Source organism: Helobdella robusta, assembly GCF_000326865.2.
Source record: "Helobdella robusta unplaced genomic scaffold HELROscaffold_6, whole genome shotgun sequence".
In the NCBI taxonomy this organism is placed as follows: Eukaryota; Metazoa; Annelida; class Clitellata; order Rhynchobdellida; family Glossiphoniidae; genus Helobdella; species Helobdella robusta.
Genome location: NW_008705330.1, coordinates 2,194,283 through 2,215,185, shown reverse-complemented (window position 1 = coordinate 2,215,185; position 20,903 = coordinate 2,194,283). Strand labels below are relative to the sequence as shown.

At 31.0% G+C, this 20,903-nt stretch overlaps 4 protein-coding genes across 4 annotated transcripts; 1 reads left to right on the top strand and 3 right to left on the bottom strand.

Moving 5' to 3' along the window:
• Positions 1–656: 656 nt before the first annotated feature.
• On the bottom strand, positions 657–863 carry HELRODRAFT_153321 (hypothetical protein; the record flags this gene model as incomplete). Its single annotated transcript, XM_009029173.1, has 1 exon — positions 657–863. A coding segment is annotated over one exon (207 nt), but the record flags the coding sequence as incomplete, so codon positions are not given.
• Positions 864–7,950: 7,087 nt separating this feature from the next.
• On the bottom strand, positions 7,951–8,715 carry HELRODRAFT_164159 (hypothetical protein; the record flags this gene model as incomplete). Its single annotated transcript, XM_009029172.1, has 4 exons — positions 7,951–8,066; positions 8,218–8,330; positions 8,418–8,607; positions 8,664–8,715. The coding sequence occupies 4 exons, from the start codon at positions 8,713–8,715 to the stop codon at positions 7,951–7,953; spliced, it is 471 nt and encodes a 156-aa protein (XP_009027420.1).
• A 353-nt stretch (positions 8,716–9,068) lies between these two features.
• Positions 9,069–11,016, top strand: HELRODRAFT_164158 (hypothetical protein; the record flags this gene model as incomplete). Its single annotated transcript, XM_009029171.1, has 3 exons — positions 9,069–9,097; positions 9,517–9,616; positions 10,783–11,016. 3 exons carry the CDS (start codon positions 9,069–9,071, stop codon positions 11,014–11,016), a joined length of 363 nt encoding a protein of 120 aa, XP_009027419.1.
• A 325-nt stretch (positions 11,017–11,341) lies between these two features.
• Positions 11,342–16,573, bottom strand: HELRODRAFT_164157 (hypothetical protein; the record flags this gene model as incomplete). Its single annotated transcript, XM_009029170.1, has 4 exons — positions 11,342–11,394; positions 11,818–11,908; positions 12,062–12,177; positions 16,462–16,573. The coding sequence occupies 4 exons, from the start codon at positions 16,571–16,573 to the stop codon at positions 11,342–11,344; spliced, it is 372 nt and encodes a 123-aa protein (XP_009027418.1).
• Between the last annotated feature and the right edge of the window lie 4,330 nt (positions 16,574–20,903).

The window sequence follows — 20,903 nt, the reverse complement described above, 5'->3', positions numbered from 1 at the left end:
CATTCATACATATATGCATGATGATTACGAATACGGATAACAACAGTTTCATTAAATTTTCATGTTGAACTTGAATAATTCAATTTCAAGATAAACTTTAAATATGTGTATGTATATATATATATATATATATATATATATATATATATATATATATATATATATATATATATATATATATATATATATATATATATATATATATATATATATATATATATATATATATATATATATATATATATATATATATATATATATATATATATATATATACAGAGACGCCAACTTTATCAAATTATTGGGGGGGGTGCAAAATAATTTAAGAATACGTTTGCAAATTTGTCTATAATAATTTAGTTTGCGTACCATTCTTCAATAAATTTACAATTATACAAGGAACATTGTGTGAAATTATTAATTTAAAAATTTATCATCAAAACCGCAATTCGACAAAACTGCATAAAGATTGCAAAATTTTAAAATTTAATAAAACTACAAGAAATCTGAAAATTTGGAATCCTATAAACGCATATTGTTTATAAATCCAAAAAGCAAAATGTTACTTCTTTCTATTAATTTTATTCACAATAGTATTTGTAAAAATTGAGTGTTTTTCTAAGAATCATACTTAAACATATTTACATATAAAAAGTACTTTTTCTCTGATCATTTCTTTGAATAAATTCGTTAATAATTGAATCCAAGTCCATTTCGTTTGCCACATCTTTGTGAAAATGGAGAAGAGATGCAGAATTGAGTCGTTTTTGTCCCATTGTTGATCTTAGATATGTTTTTAACCTTCTCAGCCCAGAGAACGATCGTTCAGCGGTGGCGGAAATCGTAGGAATGGTTACAAAAATGTTTAAAAACTTGACTAATTCCGAAAGAAGTTCAATTAAATGTGACTGCTTTTTCAAATAATTGATGATATCGTTTATACTTTCAAGGGATTGATCTGCTTCTTTTAAAATTTGCAGCAGCATCTCTCGTTGCACAATCAAGCGGTCTGGATCTATGTCCTCTTCATAAAATTTGAGAATCTTAAATTTATTTGTATCGTCACCTAGCAAAAACTGCTCGATTTCCAAAATGAATTTGAATGATTTGCTCTCAAATTTCGTATCCAGTGCTTTTAAAATCGCATCAATAATCTCCACATATTGCGATTGATATATCTCCTTAAGAGAAAGATTATTTTGTGGTTCTGGCAAATCATTAGTTTCAAATCGTTTTGGAATTTTTCGTTTTCTCTGCTGTCTAAGTTCCCTTTGTTCTACCTCGGCAGGTTTATCAGAAATTACTTTCTGCCAAAATACAGAAAAATCTTTTTGGCAAAAACTGAGACTGGCTTTTAATGTTGCAATCATCCGATGCGCTTCTTCAAATTGCAAGGATTTTTTTGTAACGTTGTGTTAACCGTATCTATGTATCCAAATAATTTTGTTAACATTATCAAAGTAAAATAAAAATCGATCTTTTCCATCAGCCGTAAAAATCCGGAAGCTTTTGCACCAGAATCTGATGAATCATTTTCAGCCATATCGATAAAGAAATCTATTAATTTTGAGTAGTTTGATAAAAGAGACGACAGAGAGACATATTTGACTGTCCATCGGGTTGGACAAAGAAGTCGAAGGCCTGTACAAACATCAGATTTTAAATTGTGAAATATAGCCAATCGCTTAGGCGAGTCCTTTACAAAGTTGATGATGTCTTTAACCATATTTAATGCATCCCTGCCGTCAATATATCTGCCGTCTCATCACATATAATAGCATAAAAACCCGCTATTTTAACTAATGAAATTATTTTCCTAAGAAGAGTATGGCTCAGAAGATCAAGAATTTCGTTTTGTATACCATGGCTACACCAAGTATATGATTCAGATTTTAGCCACAACTGCAGTTCCTCAGAATCTTCACCTCTTAACTTAAGTAAATTTACAAAATTACTTGCGTCATCATCGTGCCACGTATTGCAAAACCTTGTGACGCTAAGAACAACAGAGAAGAAAAAATCTTTTTCAGGCATTTTCGGTTATTCAATAACTCTTTTTTTCTGCTCAGAAATCTGTAATTATAATAAAAAGTGTTTACATTTTAGGATAGCCTGTCATGTCAAATACAAATTAAACTATATAATCACCTGTGCAACAACGTTACCTGATAACTTCATGGTATGAGATTTAAATACGGCTTCTTTGTGGCATTGTGATCTTTCGTGCAATTTAAATTTTTCCAACTCCTTCTTCCAATTATTAAAACCCGTTTCAATGAAAGCGGTTTCTTTTTTAGAAGAAAACGGCAGACCCATTGTGAAAAATATTTTTCAACACGTGGAACAAAGAACAATATCTTTTTCTGAATCATACAGAATCCAGGAAGAGTTATTAGTCCAAGTTGGAACAAAACGACGTTTTGTAATTGTAGTCGTAAATCTACGAGGTCACAGTAGTTGATGTGCCTTCTACTATTAAATCTGTATCCGCTATTGTGGTGTTTTCTTGGATAATTGAGTCTTCTGAAACCGTTCTAGTCCCGGATGTTTTGGCTGGCAGTTTTATCAAAAACTTATTCATTTTTATTTTTTCAAACTTGTTCTAATAAATTAAAATTTAGGAAATAAATTCAATCAAATTCATTCAACTTAATTTAATGCAGTTTATATTTATATAAAGCTTTTTAATTAAATTTTATTGAAAACACTTACTTTTACCGGTTAACAAATAAAAGCGTACGAAACAACGTGATGACAATTTTAAATTTAAATCGATCTTAACGTTTTGTTGCTATGGTAACACGACGAAACGCTGCAAAAAATTGTTTAAAAGTTGGCTACTGATTGAACGCTTTACTTATTTAAGACTAACGCTCAAAAAAGTTTACTGTAAATAAACACGAATTTTGATTAAAAATAAAAATGAAACGTTTTTGAAAACTGAATTTTCAAGTCAAAATTATTGGGGAGGGGGCAAAACGATACTTTGTTGGCGCCTATGTATATATATATATATATATATATATATATATATATATATCATTAAACCACAAATAAACATCTAACAAAGAATGATAACATCATTACCAACTCGACGCCTTAATACTAACTTCAATAACAATGAAGAACGACAACGAATGACAACAACAAAGATGAAGAATACGATACCAACTAATAAACTTTGCTAAAGAACTTTGCGTTGTTTAAAAAACAATATAAACCAAACCTGCACTGACGATGAATTATAAAAAATTAAAATAAGGCCTTATCTGTATGGGGAATTCGGATAACAACAGTTTCATTAAATTTTTATGATTAACTTAGATAATTGTATTTGCAGCAAATTGAACCATTTCCAAAACATTCTAGTAAGAAAAATTGAAAAGGCAAACTTCAAATTGATTAATGCCAACAATTCGCTAAAATTTATACAATATATATATATATATATTTGCATAAAAGAAAACCTCGTCCCTCAATACATATTTATATATATGTGTGTGTGTGTGTATTTGTTTGTGTGTTCGTGTGTGTGTGTGTTTTTGTAAGTGTGTATGTGTGTGTGTTACGGACAGGACGCACACAGAACTCATGTACCATGTAAATATTTAGTTTACAAAAATTTGATTATTTAAATTTATTTTAATTTTGATATATTGACATGGTTTTAATGCGGCGTTTTGAAATAGTTATTGATTTACAAATATATTAAATTTACTGTATAAAAAATTTCTTATTGCTAACTAACAGATACATTAAATAAATATCTCATCAAAAAATGAAAATTATAAACAAAATTAAATCAAAGTTACCTTATCTTTTTCAGCTCGAAAATATAATACTCCGAAAACCAAAAATATAAAATTTTTTATTAATAATTCAAATAAAGTTCTTTTCTCCGAGTTGTTTGATATATAAACGTTCGCTATGATGCAGTATATATAAAGAAAGAGAGCAATGCAAAGGACAAATGTATGCAAATATGGCAATTGTTGTGCCGACCGATGCTGCTTACAGTGGCTAGCTGAGCCTGCACACAGTCAATTTTTATGAAAATGCTCGGATTAAATCTTATTCAATAAGCATTTTCATTCTAAAATTTGCTGATTCATTTTTTAAAATATTCCATGTAGAATGTTTATAATTTTATAATTGAAATGTGTTCTTCCTTTTCACATTTTTTTCATCAATTGAGAAATATTTTAATATTAAACAGATAATAATTTGAAGGAATGTTGCTTAGTTTTTAATATTTTTATCATTGGTTTCTTATTTATTTATATAGGAACCAAAGTTTTTAACTAATATTCTATTCATTTTTTATCCAGAAAAAGCTTTTTTGGTAACCTTTTACTATTTTCAACGTGTTATGTTATCAAACAATGGTTGTATGAACGAGGCAGAAAATTGTATATATGACAAGATGACGTTTTAAAAATGATTTATAACGAGTTGTATAATTATTAATTGAAATGAGGTTAAATGCTTTTGTGTTTTCATAGAACTCTTCCTACTCATATTTTAACCAACAAGTTAAATAATAATGGTATTAACCACAATCTTTTTGATGGAAACACTCTTTTATTGTCGCATAAAATAAAATAAACTAAAAGTTATTTTTAAATGAATAAAGGAAGCTATTATAAAATATAATATAATTAAAATTTATATATAAAATGTACGATCCTCCCATACTCATTGCCGAGGACAAATGCATGGGAGTAAAAAGAGAATATTTAAAATTATATTTATTTATTGTTTTAGAGATAAATTAAAATATTGATAAAACCCGATAGTCGATATTTTAAAAGAGTTTATAATAAATTAACAAATTTTGCGTTTAAATTTGAATGAGCTTTCAGATTCTTGTATTTCTGACGCTTGTGCACTCATAAAGAAGTTTGGTTGGTTTAGCGACAGTTTGTTAATTCTAGGATTTCTATTCTATTGTTATGAAAAATGGTGTTTGCCAAATTTAAAACGTAAAAACTTAAAATTAAAAAAATAATTAATTTAAAATGAAAACTTGTGGTAAAACCTATATTAAAACATACCGCCATTATTCTCGCTCAACTAATTTTGAATATGTTAAAACCGAAATAATAATAATATATTCTACAGAATCAATCAATCAGACGTTATTTGACAGTTGAGTCAACAAATAAATACATTCGTTTGTAGATTTATTCGTATGAGAATTGATTACTACAATGCGATTATGTTCGGTGTCAACTTATCCTTTCGTGATCATTTTCTCCCAGTACTGAAACTTCTTTACTCAAAATACACAATGATATCCTTCTCTCTAGTGACAATAGTAATCTTACTCTTCTTGCTCTTCACTTTTCTTCTGCTTTTGATACTGTTGATCATACTATTCTCTTGAGACTGCTACATCTTTCATTTAATATTACTGATTCTTGTCTATCTTGATTTTCTTCTTATCTCTGTAATCGTTTTACTTCTGTTGTTTTCAATAATTCTACTTCTAACTCCTCTACTCTTACTTTCGGGGTACCTCAGGGTTCTATCCTTGGCCCTCTTCTATTTATACTCTATACTTCTAAACTACCTCGTATTATTAATAACTTTATTTTTTCTAGTCAACTATATGCTGATGATTCTTACATTTATACTTCTTTTCCTCCATCTAATCTCAATAGTGTTCTTCATAATCTATCTCTGTGTCTTTCTTCAATTATCGATTGGTCTGACTTTATGTGTCTTAAACTTAATCCTTCTAAGTTTGAATTGATTTGTTTTAATAAATCTAAACACTCTATTACTATTCCTCCTATTATCTTACCTGATTCTAAAACTCTTGATGTCTCATAAGTTTCGTTGTCTAGGTTTTATCTTTGATTCTACTATGTCTCTTTCTTCTCAGATTAATAGTGTTGCTAGGAGCTCTTACTTTCATCTACGCAGAATAAAAAATTTTTTGCCTTTTCTTGATGATCCTACTCTTCTTTTTCTTGTTACTTCGTTAGTTTTATCTAGAATTGATTATGTAACTTGCTCTACTATGGTCTCCTGACTCTAAACTCTATCCTTTAAGTAAAGCTTTTAAATCTGCCGCTCGTCTAGTTGCTCATGCCCCTTTCTTTTCTCATATATCTCCATACTTTGTTCTCTTGCACTGGCTACCTATAAAATATAGAACAATTTTTAAAATTTGCACGTTTGTGTAAAGGTCTCAATCTAAATGTTGTCTCGCTTGTTCTCGCTTTTTCTTAACTCGTGTTAAACACTCTTTTGCCAAATCTGCTTTTGCTTTTTCTGGTCCTTTTCTTTGGAACTCTCTACCTACTTCTCTGACTACTTCTACATCACTTGCGAAGTTCAGAGCGGATCTCAAGACCCATCTGTTTTCAAAATTCATTGAGGAGCGATGTTGAACATCGCGGAAATAGCGCGTTATAAGCTAATTGATTGATTGATTGATTGATTGATTGATTGATTGATTGATTGACTGATTGATTAGTTCTTTTAGTCCGAGATTGTCTTGCTGGTGTTGCTCCAATTTATTTAAAGTAACAACCACAAATAGTTTCAGGAATCGCAAATCTGGGTCGACTGAGATCCCATTTCAATGAAATCTTGTGTCTTCTAAATTCAATTCGTCTCGTTTTGGAAAGAGAAAATTTTCTGTTTCAACTGCAAAAACCTGGAACTCTACTTTTAGAGCAGCAATGTTGATTTGGTATCTGCCCAGCTAAAGGGCAATAAAAGCCGTGCGCCCCGCAGATCGTTCTGTTACAGTTTGGTCCAAAAGCGTTTGGACGTTGCAGGTCGCAAATCGGTCAACAAGTCGATTTTTGTTTTTGACCGCTAAGATGCCCATTAAGCGCAGTTACCTATGTAAATTATATTTCATATAATTATCTATGTTTAGGTATTCTTTGAATTTCTATTCTGTGCTTGTAAATTATGTTTCATTACTTTGGTATTATCTTATATACAAATGCAAATAGCACGAGGTTATATTTTATTATTGTTGGCTTTGTAAACGATCTTGGAACTTAATTTTTCTACTTAGATTAATAAATCAGGTTATTCGAAAGCGAACTTATAAATTAAATTCCAAAAAGAAGATGGTTTCAAAAACAAGTAAGCTGTATTTTCATATAATTAAAAGAAATAATAAAAGAAGACAAGGCGTGGTACTTGTCTTATTGGCTTCGAGTCATGAGTATCAATTCGACGAGTAACTAGGCCCGTTTTTCCTTGATTATCGTCTCCGATTAAAAATACATTTGCAAAATCTGCTAACAAATTTGTGGCTCTTGAACGATCTCACTGTTGAAAATTTAGTTTACATAATAGACTCTCCGTGAGCTTTTCAAGATTATTCTTATCGACTAGCCGACCACTATTCTGATGTCGAATATCCCAAAACTTCACGATATTTACAGATTGACAAAAGCCTATTTTAACGTCCTTTTTAAGTGTAATGAAGGTTCTGCTATTTTTATTTGCTTTTACGAGACTCTTTTCAATAACAATGTTGTTAATTTCCATCGTCTTCGTTGGCTCAACCAGGTAGAATTGGTGGTCCCCATTATCGCTAATTATTTTTGCCGAGTTTTTTGATGATTTAGGTACTTCAGTGTCACTGTCGATCGTAATATGAATACATTTCACATTACTTGTCTATCTCCGTATTTCTTCAACTAAGGACGCGTTTTTCTAAACCAATTTTAAAACCATGTTTTGTTAGGAAATCAACGCCTATTATGCATTTGTCAGTGATATCTGCTATTAGGAATGTACCCTCGGATGCTAAATCGCCTAGTTGAACAGTATAAGAATTTTCTCCGTAGACAAGCGCCGTTCCTCCTGTAGCTGTTAGAAGAATGTATATATGAAGTTGTTCTCTTTCTAGGTTGGGTACCAGATCAGATCTTACAATTGACCTCGATTTTCTTGTGAACCAACTTTGCCATCCATTCAAAGGTCGCATCGACTTCGATGCAGCCTAGAGACCTTAATCACGGTAGTGGGGACGTCAATTTTACCAGCCAACTTCCGTCTGGCGAAATTGGCTTTCATTAGTTTCCCGCCTCCTTGTTTGAGGTGGTCGGTCGTGACGCGAGTCACCATCTAACAGTTTGTGCCATGTTGTTGCACAAGGACGACAGTAATTGTTTCTAGGACATTGTTTACAATCTCCTAGCAGATGTCTTTTTTCTCCACAGTTTCAGTATTTCGGCGCACCATAATCCTGACCCTTCTGTTCTAGAACCATCTTCTGACACGAACATTCTTCACAAATTTGGCGCAGCTTTACGTCAGTCCTTGATGCTTGGTTTGCTGACTCGAATGTAAAACTGTAGGCAACGGCGTCTTTGAATTTGCGTGTGTCCGCTAGTATGAGGGTTTTTCTAAGATCCGAATCTCAAACAGCCTTTACAAACCTTTTCAATGCAGTTTCTTCTCTGTGTTGGGGGTTGTACGTAAGGTATGACAGCAGAGTCAACCGTTCAATATCCTGTGCCAGCTGCTGTATTAACTCTCCAGGTTTCTGCGTCTGATTTCGTAACTGGGACCAATATATTTGCTTCATGTGCTCTTCACCGTAACGTAAATTTAACGCATTGACAAGGACTTCATAGTTGGAATGGTTTTAGATTGGAATCGTTTGGAGAACTTCTGCCACTGACCCTCGTAACGCCACCACAGGAGCCGTTGCCCGCTCTCTTTCATTCCAGCCATAATTCTTTGCTGCTGCTTCAAATTGGGCTTTATAAATGTTCCAAAAAGTTTCTTCGTCAAATGCTGTCAGAAATGCAATTATTGGTGAAAATCACCACATGCTCCGCGTTAGTTAGCTACTTATTTAATTTTTAGAATTTTCTAACGGTAGATCGTAACCCATTAGTGCCTACTGCACCTTTATAGGGTGCGGTCATTATTTTCTTTAGAACTCTTCAGAATTAAAAAAATATTTACAGTTTTTGATAATATTAGCGTTGTTTACAATTTATGATAAGTAATTAATTCATTTCTTGTTGGTATTCGCCGTAGATCGTTAGAAATTTTGTATTTTGTTAAAATAAATTGATAAAATGGCGAGTGCTAAAATGGCATCTAAAAAGTTTGTATTTTTAATGTTTACATTAATAATTAATGTTCATTCTTTTGATGATTTTTATTACAATTATTTCTACTTCTAAAATGTTTGAAAATCCGGTATTTTAGTGCTCTCCACAAACTATTATTAGTTTCTCAATAAACTGCATCTTATAAAGGTGCAGTAGGCACAAATGCGTATATAGATGCATTTATTGGTTCATTTCTTTTTTCCCATTTTATTTTCCGTTATTTTATATTTACAGATATACAGTCAATGAAGTTTTATCAATATTGGAAGATGAAACGTTTTTAGATGCTGATGTAACTTTATTGCCTCCTTCTTGTGGTAATTGTTCGGATGAAAATAAATAGTGATGACGAAGAAAGCACAAATGCTGACTATCTTAGTGCACAACAATTGACCGCCCCGGCTGATTTCAGAATTAACTATGGAAATGATATTGTTGATAGCTTTGATAAACTATTCAAAGATGATGCTTTACCATCAGCTGAAATACCAGAATTCATGAAAAGTGAATGGGTTAGACGCAATTTACCGGATAAAGACTTTGGTCCTAAACCATTGGAGAGAAAATTGAATATTAATTTGACACCAACTCAACTTTTTAATGCTTTTTCATTAAAGACATGACAGAGTTATATGCAAGAAGAGACAAAGGAAAGCATCATTTTTCTACCACATTAGAAGAAATTTGTTTTTTTTTTGCTATGCTTCTTTTGTCAGGTTATGCGTCTCTACCAAGACGACGTATTTTATTGGGAGAACTCTCCTGATATGCACAACGAAGCAATGTCAAACTGCATGTCGAGAAACCGATTTAAAGAATTAATGTTAGTTCTTCATTTATGTGATAACGACAAATTAGATAAAAATGACAAATTGTCAAAAATTCGACCTTTTTATGCGATGATAAATAGCAAATGTTTTGAGTATTTCTTGAATGAAGAATATTTATCAATCGCTGAGTCCATGGTTCCGTACTATGGGCGACACAGCACAAAACAAAGGATAATGGGTAAACCAATCCGAATGGGCTACAAAATCTGGGTTCTTGCAACATGTGATGGCTATGTTGTTCAGTTTGATCCTTATCAGGGAGCCAAAAGAACTGCCCGTAGTGTGAAAAGTTCAGCCACAAAAAAGTAGAAAAAAGTAGTGCTAGATTTGATGGAAAAGTTGCCACGAAATGTCCCATATAACTTATATATTGACAATTTTTTTACAAATTTTCGGTTACAAAAATTAAACGAAAAAAAAATTAAATTCACAGGAGTAATTAGATACAACAAATTGGGAAAATGTCCTATTATTATTCCCAAAAATTTAGAAAAGAAAGAAAGGGGATATTTTAAATGTATGACGGAAAAAAATAATTTGTACATCGTTGTTGGATGGAATGATAACAGAAGTGTTTATATGGTCTCCAACCATTTAGGAACAGATCCAATAGGCCAAGCCTCTAGAAGGTGCCGTAAAACCGGTTCAAGAATATCAGTTGAACAGCCACATGTTGTAAAGTTATACAATAAATTTATGGGAGTGGTCGAGCGATGTGACCAAAACATTGCAGCATATAGGATTGGACTTAGAAGTAAAAAATGGTGGTGGCCGTTGTTTTCCTGGATTCCAGACATGGTGATGCAAAACTGCTGGCATCTTTATAAAAAAAAAACAAACTCGACGAGGATGAAAATTTAGATTATTTGTACTTCCAAAGAAGAGTAGTGCTTGACTATTTATCAATGTACAATTTACAAAAAAGTACACCTGGGCGTCCTAAAGGAAAATTAACTTCGGCAAACAAAAGAGTCAGCATCGATGTTAGAACTGACAGGATTGACCATTTTCAAAGCCAATTGGAAACTCAGAAGCGATGCGCTCACTGCCACAAAAACACAAGAAAGGGTGCAAAAATGTAATATAGGATTGCATGATCATTGCTTTGAAATATGGCTTATGATTGAAACTTAATGATTTTAATTTTAATTGTTTAAATGCACTTTGACATTGATGTACACATTTATGCCTACTGAGTTCAATGACTGCACCCTAATGAGGTGCAGTCATTGAACTCATTCTTTTAAACAATTTTTTTATCAATTTGATGAATAATTGTTTTTTACATTTTATTTTATGTCAATGCTAATAAAAAAAATTATTTTGATTGAGTTAAAAAATTTGGGCATTAATGGGGTAAATCATTGTCAAATTTCTTGAGTTTAAAACCAAAATTTTTTATTTATTTTAAGCATGATAGAACAGAAAAGCTTTTTTCAGTATTCCTATAGAAATACCATCTTCGGTGTTTGAATTGATATGTTGTGTATGTGGTCAATGATGAATATAATGACAAAGACGACGATGAAGGTTTTAAAAATAATCCAGAAGTTGGAAATGACAAGGTCATTGAAACTGTTGCCATGCAGTTGGACTATTACTCAAATATTTTTCCATCAACTTGCATAATGCTTTTTATTATGAAGATGATGACGAAGACGACGATGAAGATTTTGAAAATAGTCCAAAAGTTGGCAGTGACAAGGACATTGAAACTGTTGTTATGCAGTAAGACTGTTGCTTGGATCTTGCCGCCTAAACTTGCCTGCTTTCCATTTTAACAGCGATGCCCTTGAGGGTAATGTTACTGCAAATATTCATTCAGGACAATAATTAGTGACCAAAGATGATTCAATTTTTGAGATGACATTTCCAACATGGACCTGGAAGAAAAGCTTGGTTCTCGTCAACCTGGATGATAACATCAACGACGGATTCATTGCTAATGAGGATGAGTCTCTCATCGCAGGATAACTAATTGACAAGAAAGACGTAAACAACGAATTTTACAACAAGCATCAAAGATATCCGTTTGGCTACGACGGCTACCTATGGCTCAAGAAACTGAAACAACGAAAACTTTGCATGGCCAAAAAAAATGACACAGGTTTCAAGAGCAAAATGGACCTGATCTGGTTGTACAATATGCGGCACATAAAAAGGCGATACCCTGCGAAACTCCTTAGAAATTGGAATGATCGGTACAAGATCACTAACAAAATAAATGACGTGATCTACAGGACCTATAATCACGGAAAACGAAAATGCAAAAAATGAATAAAAATTATGTTTAATTAATTTTTGTATTTTTTTCAATTATTATTTAATTAATTGCCTGATTTGTATATACTTGTTTTATTGATTTTTGATTATTTTTGCTGTTTCTTATTCATATTTTTAATAAGTTTTTGATTGATCAATTATTTGTTAATAATTTGCTTTACTGATTTGGCGCTTGATTATTTGATCGTTTTTTGTTAGTTATTTGATTTTTGTTATATGGCTTATTTAGTTTATTTTACAAATTAAACTAGATTTTTGATTGATTTTTTTGAACTGACTGACTTTTTTGTTTGTTTGATACATTATCTTTTTACTTTTACTAATTCGGTTAATCAATTTGCATGCTTAAAGTGCTTCCTATATGTCTTTACTTGTTATTGCTCATTGAATTGTCTTGTGCTTTTTTCTTTATTTTATTTCTATTTTATTTCGTTTTATTGTTTAACTTTTTGTTTTGCAAACTTAAGTTCAGCCCAGTTGAATCTCTAAAAATCTTTGTCAAGTTTCTTAAGTTCAAAACCGAATTTTTTTATTTTAAGCATGATAGAACAGAAAAGCTTTTTTCAGTATTTTAATACCATCTTCGGTTTGAATTGATGCGTTGTGTATGTGGCCAAATGCTCAAGTTTATATTAAATATATACTGTATCTCCACAATGTATCTCTAAATAATCATATATATATATATATATATATATATATATATATTAAACTAATAACCTAGAGTGATGCGGATCATGGAGGAGATAAATCTAGCGGAAGATCGACATCAGGTGTAATCTGTATGTTTGGAGAAACCGTGATCAGTTGGTTTAGCCAACGTCAACCCTCAGTTGCAATTTCAACTACCGAAGCAGAAATCGTTGCCGCAAGTGAAGCAGCTCGCGAAGTGGTATGGCTTAAACGATTGTTGAACGACACTGTAGATCTGAAGAAAAAGCCAGAAATTTTTGTCGACAATGAAGCAGCGATTCGTTTAGCACATAATCCGGAACTTCACAGAAGAACAAAGCATATCCACATTAGACATTTTTTTGTCAGAGAAGAGGTTGCATAAGATGTTTCAGTTGAACGAATTGCAACAGAACTTCAAGTTGCTGATGCTCTGACAAAACCAATGGTAAGACGAAGACTTAAGAATCTGACGTGTATGATGGGTCTTCAGAACATTTATGTTAAGGTTATCTAATGTTTTTAAATAAAATGAAGTGCTAAGTTTTATGTTTTATTTTAAAACATTATGATATACATCTATTTTATTTTGGCTAAATGTTCTTTGCATTGTATGTAAATTCACTTTTTGTTGTTTCGATTGATAATAAACGAGTCAAAAACGTTTCTAAGTTTATATGCTTTTTTTAATGCCTTTCAATATTATACTAATATCCATTAATTAAACGATCTACGTTACAAGAAATTTAACAACTACTGCAACAGTTTGTTTTATAAACATTCAAAAAGGTCAGTAGATAAAAGAGTAACCTTCAAAATCGCTGTACTTATGTTTAAATCACTGATTGGAATGTCACCAGAATATCTAGTAAACGAATTTTCAAAAAAATGTCTGCGTTGTCTCATCTACGGTCAAATGATTTGTATTTGTTGACAATACCGGTTTCCCACTTGCAGGTTGGTGCACGGAGTATCTCGTCCTGACTATCTCTTAGAACATTTAAAAAAGAACTGAAAACATTTATTTACTGTTAACTTTTGATAATTTCACTTAAGTTTTCTCTTATTAATAGTATTTTAGACTTCTATGTTTAGCGCCTTTGAAAACATTTAATTGGCGCTATATAAGTTTCTTATTGATTGATTAAGACTGTCAGTAATAAAATCATTGATAAAAATCACAAAACGTTCCGCGTTAGTTAGCTTCCTATTTAATTTTTGATTTTTCTAACGGTAGATCGTTAAAAAATTTGACAATAATTTACGATCTACCGTTAGACAAATAAAAAATTAAACAGGAAGTTACCTAACGCGGAACATGCTGTGATTTTCATATATAAATATTACATATATATGTATGTGCGTGTTTGTGTGTGTGTGTAAATATAGATATGTTGTAACCTGTTGATAATTTTCATTACGTATTACTTAAACTCACATATCTATTTTTCCACTTAATAAATTTAATTTTACCTTTCACACACACACACACAAATATATATACTTATAAAATTTTAAAATTCTTATTATATACAATCAACCAATCAAATTTATATAGCCCAATTTCTAAAAATTCAACCGGGCTCAACACAAAATTTGCAAAACAAACAATTATGAAGAAGTACAAAAAATGAAATAAAATAAAACGAAAAATGTAAAAAAAATAAAATAAAACAAAAAACTTAAAAAAAATAAAATAAAAAGAAATAAAAAAATGATAAAATAAAATAAACTAAAAAAAAGCATACATAAAAATTTAATTAAAAAACCTATTGAAAACATTTCAATCAATCAATTAAACTTCGTTTGACGTCTAAAGACCCAGTTTCCCGAGGTAGGACGTTGTTTTCTTTGCCATCAACTTTTGCTTCAGGCTGCACGTATGTGTGATCAAACGGCAGTTTCAGCTGTTCTAGTACAATCTAGAACATCCCCTAGATATTAAAACGATGTGACTTTCTCTACCTTAATGGCTTCAAAAACATTGCTTTTTCGAATTTGTTGTTGGGGATTGATGCAAGCGGGACACTTTAGATAAAGTGCCAATTATTTTTAAACAACGTTTGTGACACCACTGGTTAAACTGCTGACACTTGATTGAATTGTTACCTACACCAGCTTTACAAACTGAACAGGACCATCGTCCAGTAGGTGTGGATTGAATAGGTTCACCAGTGTTTATTGCTTTGGTTTTGCTGATGTTGACTTTGAATCCATGATCGGCGAGTCTGGTGTTCCAATCTTTAAACATCTGTGCTGCATTCTGCTCAGACGTGGCTGTTAAAACGATATCATCAGCATATATTAGATTCCAAAGGTCACCAGTGCGTATTGGCTGACTGAGAATCAAGCCTTGGTGAACTCCAACGCCGATGTCAATTGCATCTGTGTTTCCAACCGTTGTGCTGACGAGAGTCTTAGTATTCGTATACATTTCTATCACAAGTCGAACAAGATATTCTGGAATGAGTTGTCGACGTAGACTCCACCTGATTGCTTCACGGGGAACTCGATCAAATGCTTATTCAAGTCTACAAAATGTGTGATAGTTGTTGATGCTTTGGAAGTACTTCTCTTGCAGTTGCCGAAGGATGTGAATTGCATCAATTGTTGATTTTCCCGCTAGAAAACCAAATTGATAATTTCCGATTGTGATGCACGACGTTAATCTTCTCTCAATGATTTTTTCGACAATTTTCAGGGAGTGTTCTAACAGACTTATACTCCTATATGATGAACAGTTCATTGGATCACCTTTGCCTTTGTATAGCGGAACTGTCATGCTATAGTTCCATTCAGTCGGCATTGAGCAATTTCTCCAGATTTCACGGCAAAGTTGTAGTAACGTTTGGATACCTGCAGTACCAAATGAGATGGTTCTTGAACAAGATGAGATCAAGCAACAGTGGAAAGAATATTTCAACCGTCTGTTAAATGAAACAAATCCCATCAATGTCAACTATGACGCTCCACCCATCGAAGGTCCGATTCCAGACATCACTGTAGAGAAACTTACAGAAGCTCTAAAAGCGAAGAAGGATGGAAAGGCAGCTGTTCTCAAGGAAAATTTTATGGTCATCAACAGACTTTGATTTTTGCCATTGCTTGTATGCAGCTTTTTTTTCAGTTATTGCATTTTGTACACTGTCATTCCACCAACAAATGTCCCGTTCATGCTGACGTTTTGTACCAGTTTTTCCACAAACTGTAGTTGCAGCGCTTATCAAAACGGTTTTGTATGTACTCCAATCTGTACTGGCTTGCGATTGGTGGTCTAGCTGTGTGACGACAATCTGTTGAAATTTTTATCGATAAATATTGTTTTTCAGCTTCCTTGTTTTGATTTTCTGAGGCATTTGTTAGACTTATGTTTTGACAGTTTGACAACCAGGTCTGCCACAAAGAGTTTATTTTGGGCGACACATGATTCGACAGGTATAACTTTGACATTTTTGGATAGCCTTCGTTGTTGTTGTTTGACGAAGAAATCAATTTACGTGGCTGATGGTCCACTTTTGTATGTTATGAGATGTTCCAACCTCTTTCTAAAACATGTGTTCAGTAAACAAAACCCGTGACTTCCAGTAAACTCAAGGATGCAGTTGCCATCTTCTTTCCGTTCTCCATAGCCAAAACCGCCATGTACGTTGTCAAAATCATCTGTTTTCTCTCCAACGTGGCCATTGAGATCGCCTCCAATCAGGATTGTTTCAGATTTTGGTATTGTTGAGATGGTGTCAGAGAACGCAGTCCAGAAGTCATTTTTCATTTCTTCTGAATAGCCTGTCTATGGAGCGTATGCAGAAAAAATAGTCATTGTTTGCTTTTCTAGGCGAATTTTGATCCACATGAGACGTGAGTTAATCTTTTTAATATCCAGTACTTCTTGGGTTAGCGGTTCTCTGACAAAAATTCCAACACCATTTTTGGCCGTCTTTTGACCATTCCAGAATACTGAATATTGAAAACATTTAACTAGCAGAAACTCTAAACTAGCAAAGCGATCTACAAAATTAACAATAAAATATTTCAATAATGTAACTAACAAACAAAATACATTCGGACTAAAAGAAATCAATAAAAAATTTCATTTAATTTCTAAATAAAGAAAATAAACCATATAACAAATAATCAATCAACTATTAATAAAAATCCAATCTAATAATCAATCAATCAATTGTTAAACATATAAAGCAATATATTATCAAATGACTAGCCAATTAAAAAGTCACTCTAAATATAAATAATGAACCTAACAAACTGCACAAATAATCAGTAAAACAAGCATATACAAATTCAGCAATCAATTGAACAATGATAAAAATAATACAACAATTAATTATCATAACAATCAATCATTTATTAAAAAACCATCAAATAATAAATCATTGAAACAATATATTAACAAATAATCAATCAATAAATAAAAATACCCATCATGTTTCTATCTTTGTGTTCAAGTTCCTACATTATCAATTATCAACATCTTTTAATGACTTCTTCGAATTCGGAAATGCTGTGCAGTCAAAGTTCACTCGACATTCTCCTTTGCTCTATACACCACCTGCAAGAATAACACTGCTTGGTGAAAGTTTAAAACATACCGGTCCCGGAATCTGGGAAAAACTTCCTGTTGATATAAAGACTACAAATTCCTTGCATTTGTTTAAAAACAAAATAAAGAAATATTTATCGAAAAAAAGTACATATTTTATTAGAATCATGTAAATTATGCATTATCTTAATTTTGTCATGAATTATAAATTTACTTAAAAATCGTGCTAGAATGAACAATTTGTGAACGGTGGCCTGCGACACAAAAATTTTGTTTTCTTTTAGCTTTGGTCTCCTAATAATTACCTAATTATTATTAATTTGGATTGATTGAATAAAATTTGATTTGATTTAATTTGAAACAGCAAAAATAATCACCAAATCAATGAAACAATATATATGTATACGTATATACAAATCAAGCAAAAAATAAAATAGTCTAGTCAAGATAAAATCAACAATCAATTAAAAAAATAATAAATAGATAAAGCAAGTGTTTAAAGAACAATTAATCAATCAAGCATACAAAATTAAATAATTAAACAAGCCATAAATTAATAAAATAGGCGTACAAAAAATCAATTAATAATAATCAAACTAACATAAAACAAAAATCAATATTCACTTAAACAAGTCGAAAAAAGAATTAATTTTTTTAGGATGATTTGAAATTTCAAATTAAATTGAGTTCCAATAGTTTGTTATTGTAACTATATGACTTAAAGTGTGTGGAATGGCATTGCTTTATTGTATTTTTATTTTAAATTTTTGACTTTTTATTTTTTTAACTATCGTTAATTAATGTTCAAATATTTTTTATATAGTTTTTATATTATGGGTTTATTATTATTATTAGGATGCCTTTGTAAAATGGCTTTTTGTCATAAGTGTTTCTTTATTTTAATTTATTGGGTATATATATATATATATATATATATATATATATATATATATATATATATATATATATGATGAAAAATTTTAAATGCAGCTCTTTATTTTCAAATTTAAATCATATTTAGACGTTTTGCTCAATGGATGCACATCTCATCAAGCAACAGCAAAAGCAATCAAAGTATTACAGGTCCAGAATCACAATGCTGCATGCAACAATAAGAAAACTTACGAATGAATGTAATAAATTAAAAAATGAATTAGCTACATACAAAGGTTTTATGTTATGTAACCATAAAAAAACCTACCAATTTTCCTATTATACGTTATTTGTGGCTTTATTGATATCGAATCAAGAATTAAAGAGCATTTGTAATATTTCATTTGCAGTACATATTTCTTTATATAGCAATATTAGTTTACAGAATATCATTATTAACAAAATTTTACTTGTTCAATGTTCTCGAGTGTGGCAGTGTTAGTCCACTTTTTCTTAAAAATTGGTATGCATGAGGACCATGAAAATGCAGCTGCATATAAAAGGTCTTGTAACTATCATTATATACTTTGTTAACTCTTTTTAAATGGAATGAGTTTTTTATCTAGAAGCAAAAAAAACAAAAAATTAATCAAAATTTCAATTCATTTTGCTAAAATATATTTTGTTTGTAAAATTGTGAGTTTAAAATATAGCATATTTTGGTAGCATATGCTAGTTTATTCCTTGTGTATTTTATTTATTTCTTGATTTTTTTTGTTTCCCATTTCACCATAAACATTTGTTTTCAATTTATTTAATTTTATTGATGTTAAATGTTAAGCATAAATTATCAAACGCATTGTTTATTTGTGAAGATGACTTTATTGGATATGTTAACTATGGAGAGGTGAATGAGGACCTAGTTGCTTCAGAGATGTTGGTTTTTTATGTTGTTAGTCTGAGAGAAGCTTGGAGGCATTCAATAGCTTATTTTTATACAAATAAGTTATCATCTCACAAGTTGAAAGATTTTATAGAGAAAACCATTGATAAGTTAAATAATGCTGGAGTTAGGGTAAACAACATTTGTTTTTCTTAAAGATATGTTAAAAATTTTATACATTATATTTATTTTTTAGGGTTGTTTCACTGGTAATGGATGGGTTGGCCACTAACGTTTCGGCATGTGGATTGCTTGGATGCTCTTTCACATTTCCAAACATGCAAACAAGTTTCTTGTCCCCAACAACCGGCCAGAAAATATATATCATATTTGATGCATGCCACATGCTGAAATTAATGAGGAATATGTTTCATTCTTATATGATATTTTATAATAATAATCCAATCAAAGGAATCATATCGTAAACTTAGTTAATTATCAGCAACAAATCAAAATGAAACTAAAAAATAAATTAACCAAAAGTTGTGTAAATTTTGAAAAGCATAAGATGAAAGTTAAATATGCATCTCGAGTCTTTAGTTGCTCTGCGGCTAAATCATTGGAACTCTTAAACGGATTTTATGTTTTTTTTCTGACGTTTCTGAAACAATAGCTTTAGTGAAAAACATCAATGATCTTTTCCATATATTGAACAGCAAACTGATACTAGATAGAGAATGGAAGCAATCCATTACAAAGAGCAACCTGACAGCCACTATAGATAAACTTTATGAAATGAAAGCCTACTTACTAAGTTTGAAAAATTTAGATGGTGTTACATTTACAAAACTCAAAGGTTTTTTTTTATATATCTCAATATCTAAACTAAAACTTAATTACAAATAATTTCAGAAAAATGGCTTGGACAATTGACATATCCCTCAAAAGGAGTATTAAAAGTAAAACGATACGTTTATTTATTTTCTGGTAAAAACAATAAATTTTAATGATTTTCAGATCTGCCAAGAATCAGAAAGATTATTAAAAATAAATAATTATTGTTTTAAGAAAAAACTTGTAATTGAAAGCAACATACTCCAACAATGTGTCAACGAAGATTTATTTAACATGGAAAATCATTTCAATGATGTACAAAATGCAAACCACTATTATGAATTAATAAAAAAAATCATCATATACAACATTAAGACGTTTTAACTTAACTAAAGAGTTTTCTATCAGCATGCAGTTTTAATAAAAGTAAATTAAATAATAAAATGCAACGAAAATTATACTATTTAAATTTATTAAATCAATTGTTTTATTGAATTTGTACAGTGCTTCTAATAGATTACATCAGAAGCAAATTCTACAACCTTAGTTTTATCTTTATATATATTGAATTGGATTGAATTGAAAAATAATTTATTTGGCCGAAAGCACAGGAGATCAAGATACATATTTGTATGTGCAGACCACCTTAACTAAAATATGTGCGATGAAAACATAAATCAAACAAAATATAAGGACTGATAAATAATAAAAAAGCAAACAAATTCCAAAATAAAACAGAAAATATTAATAGGCAACCAGACAGGGGAAATGGTTTCAATGGTTATTAAAATGACCTGACAAAATGAGTCTATAAATTGATGCTTTGAATATGCTATAGGAAGAGTGAGTTTTTCACATTTTCAGGTAAC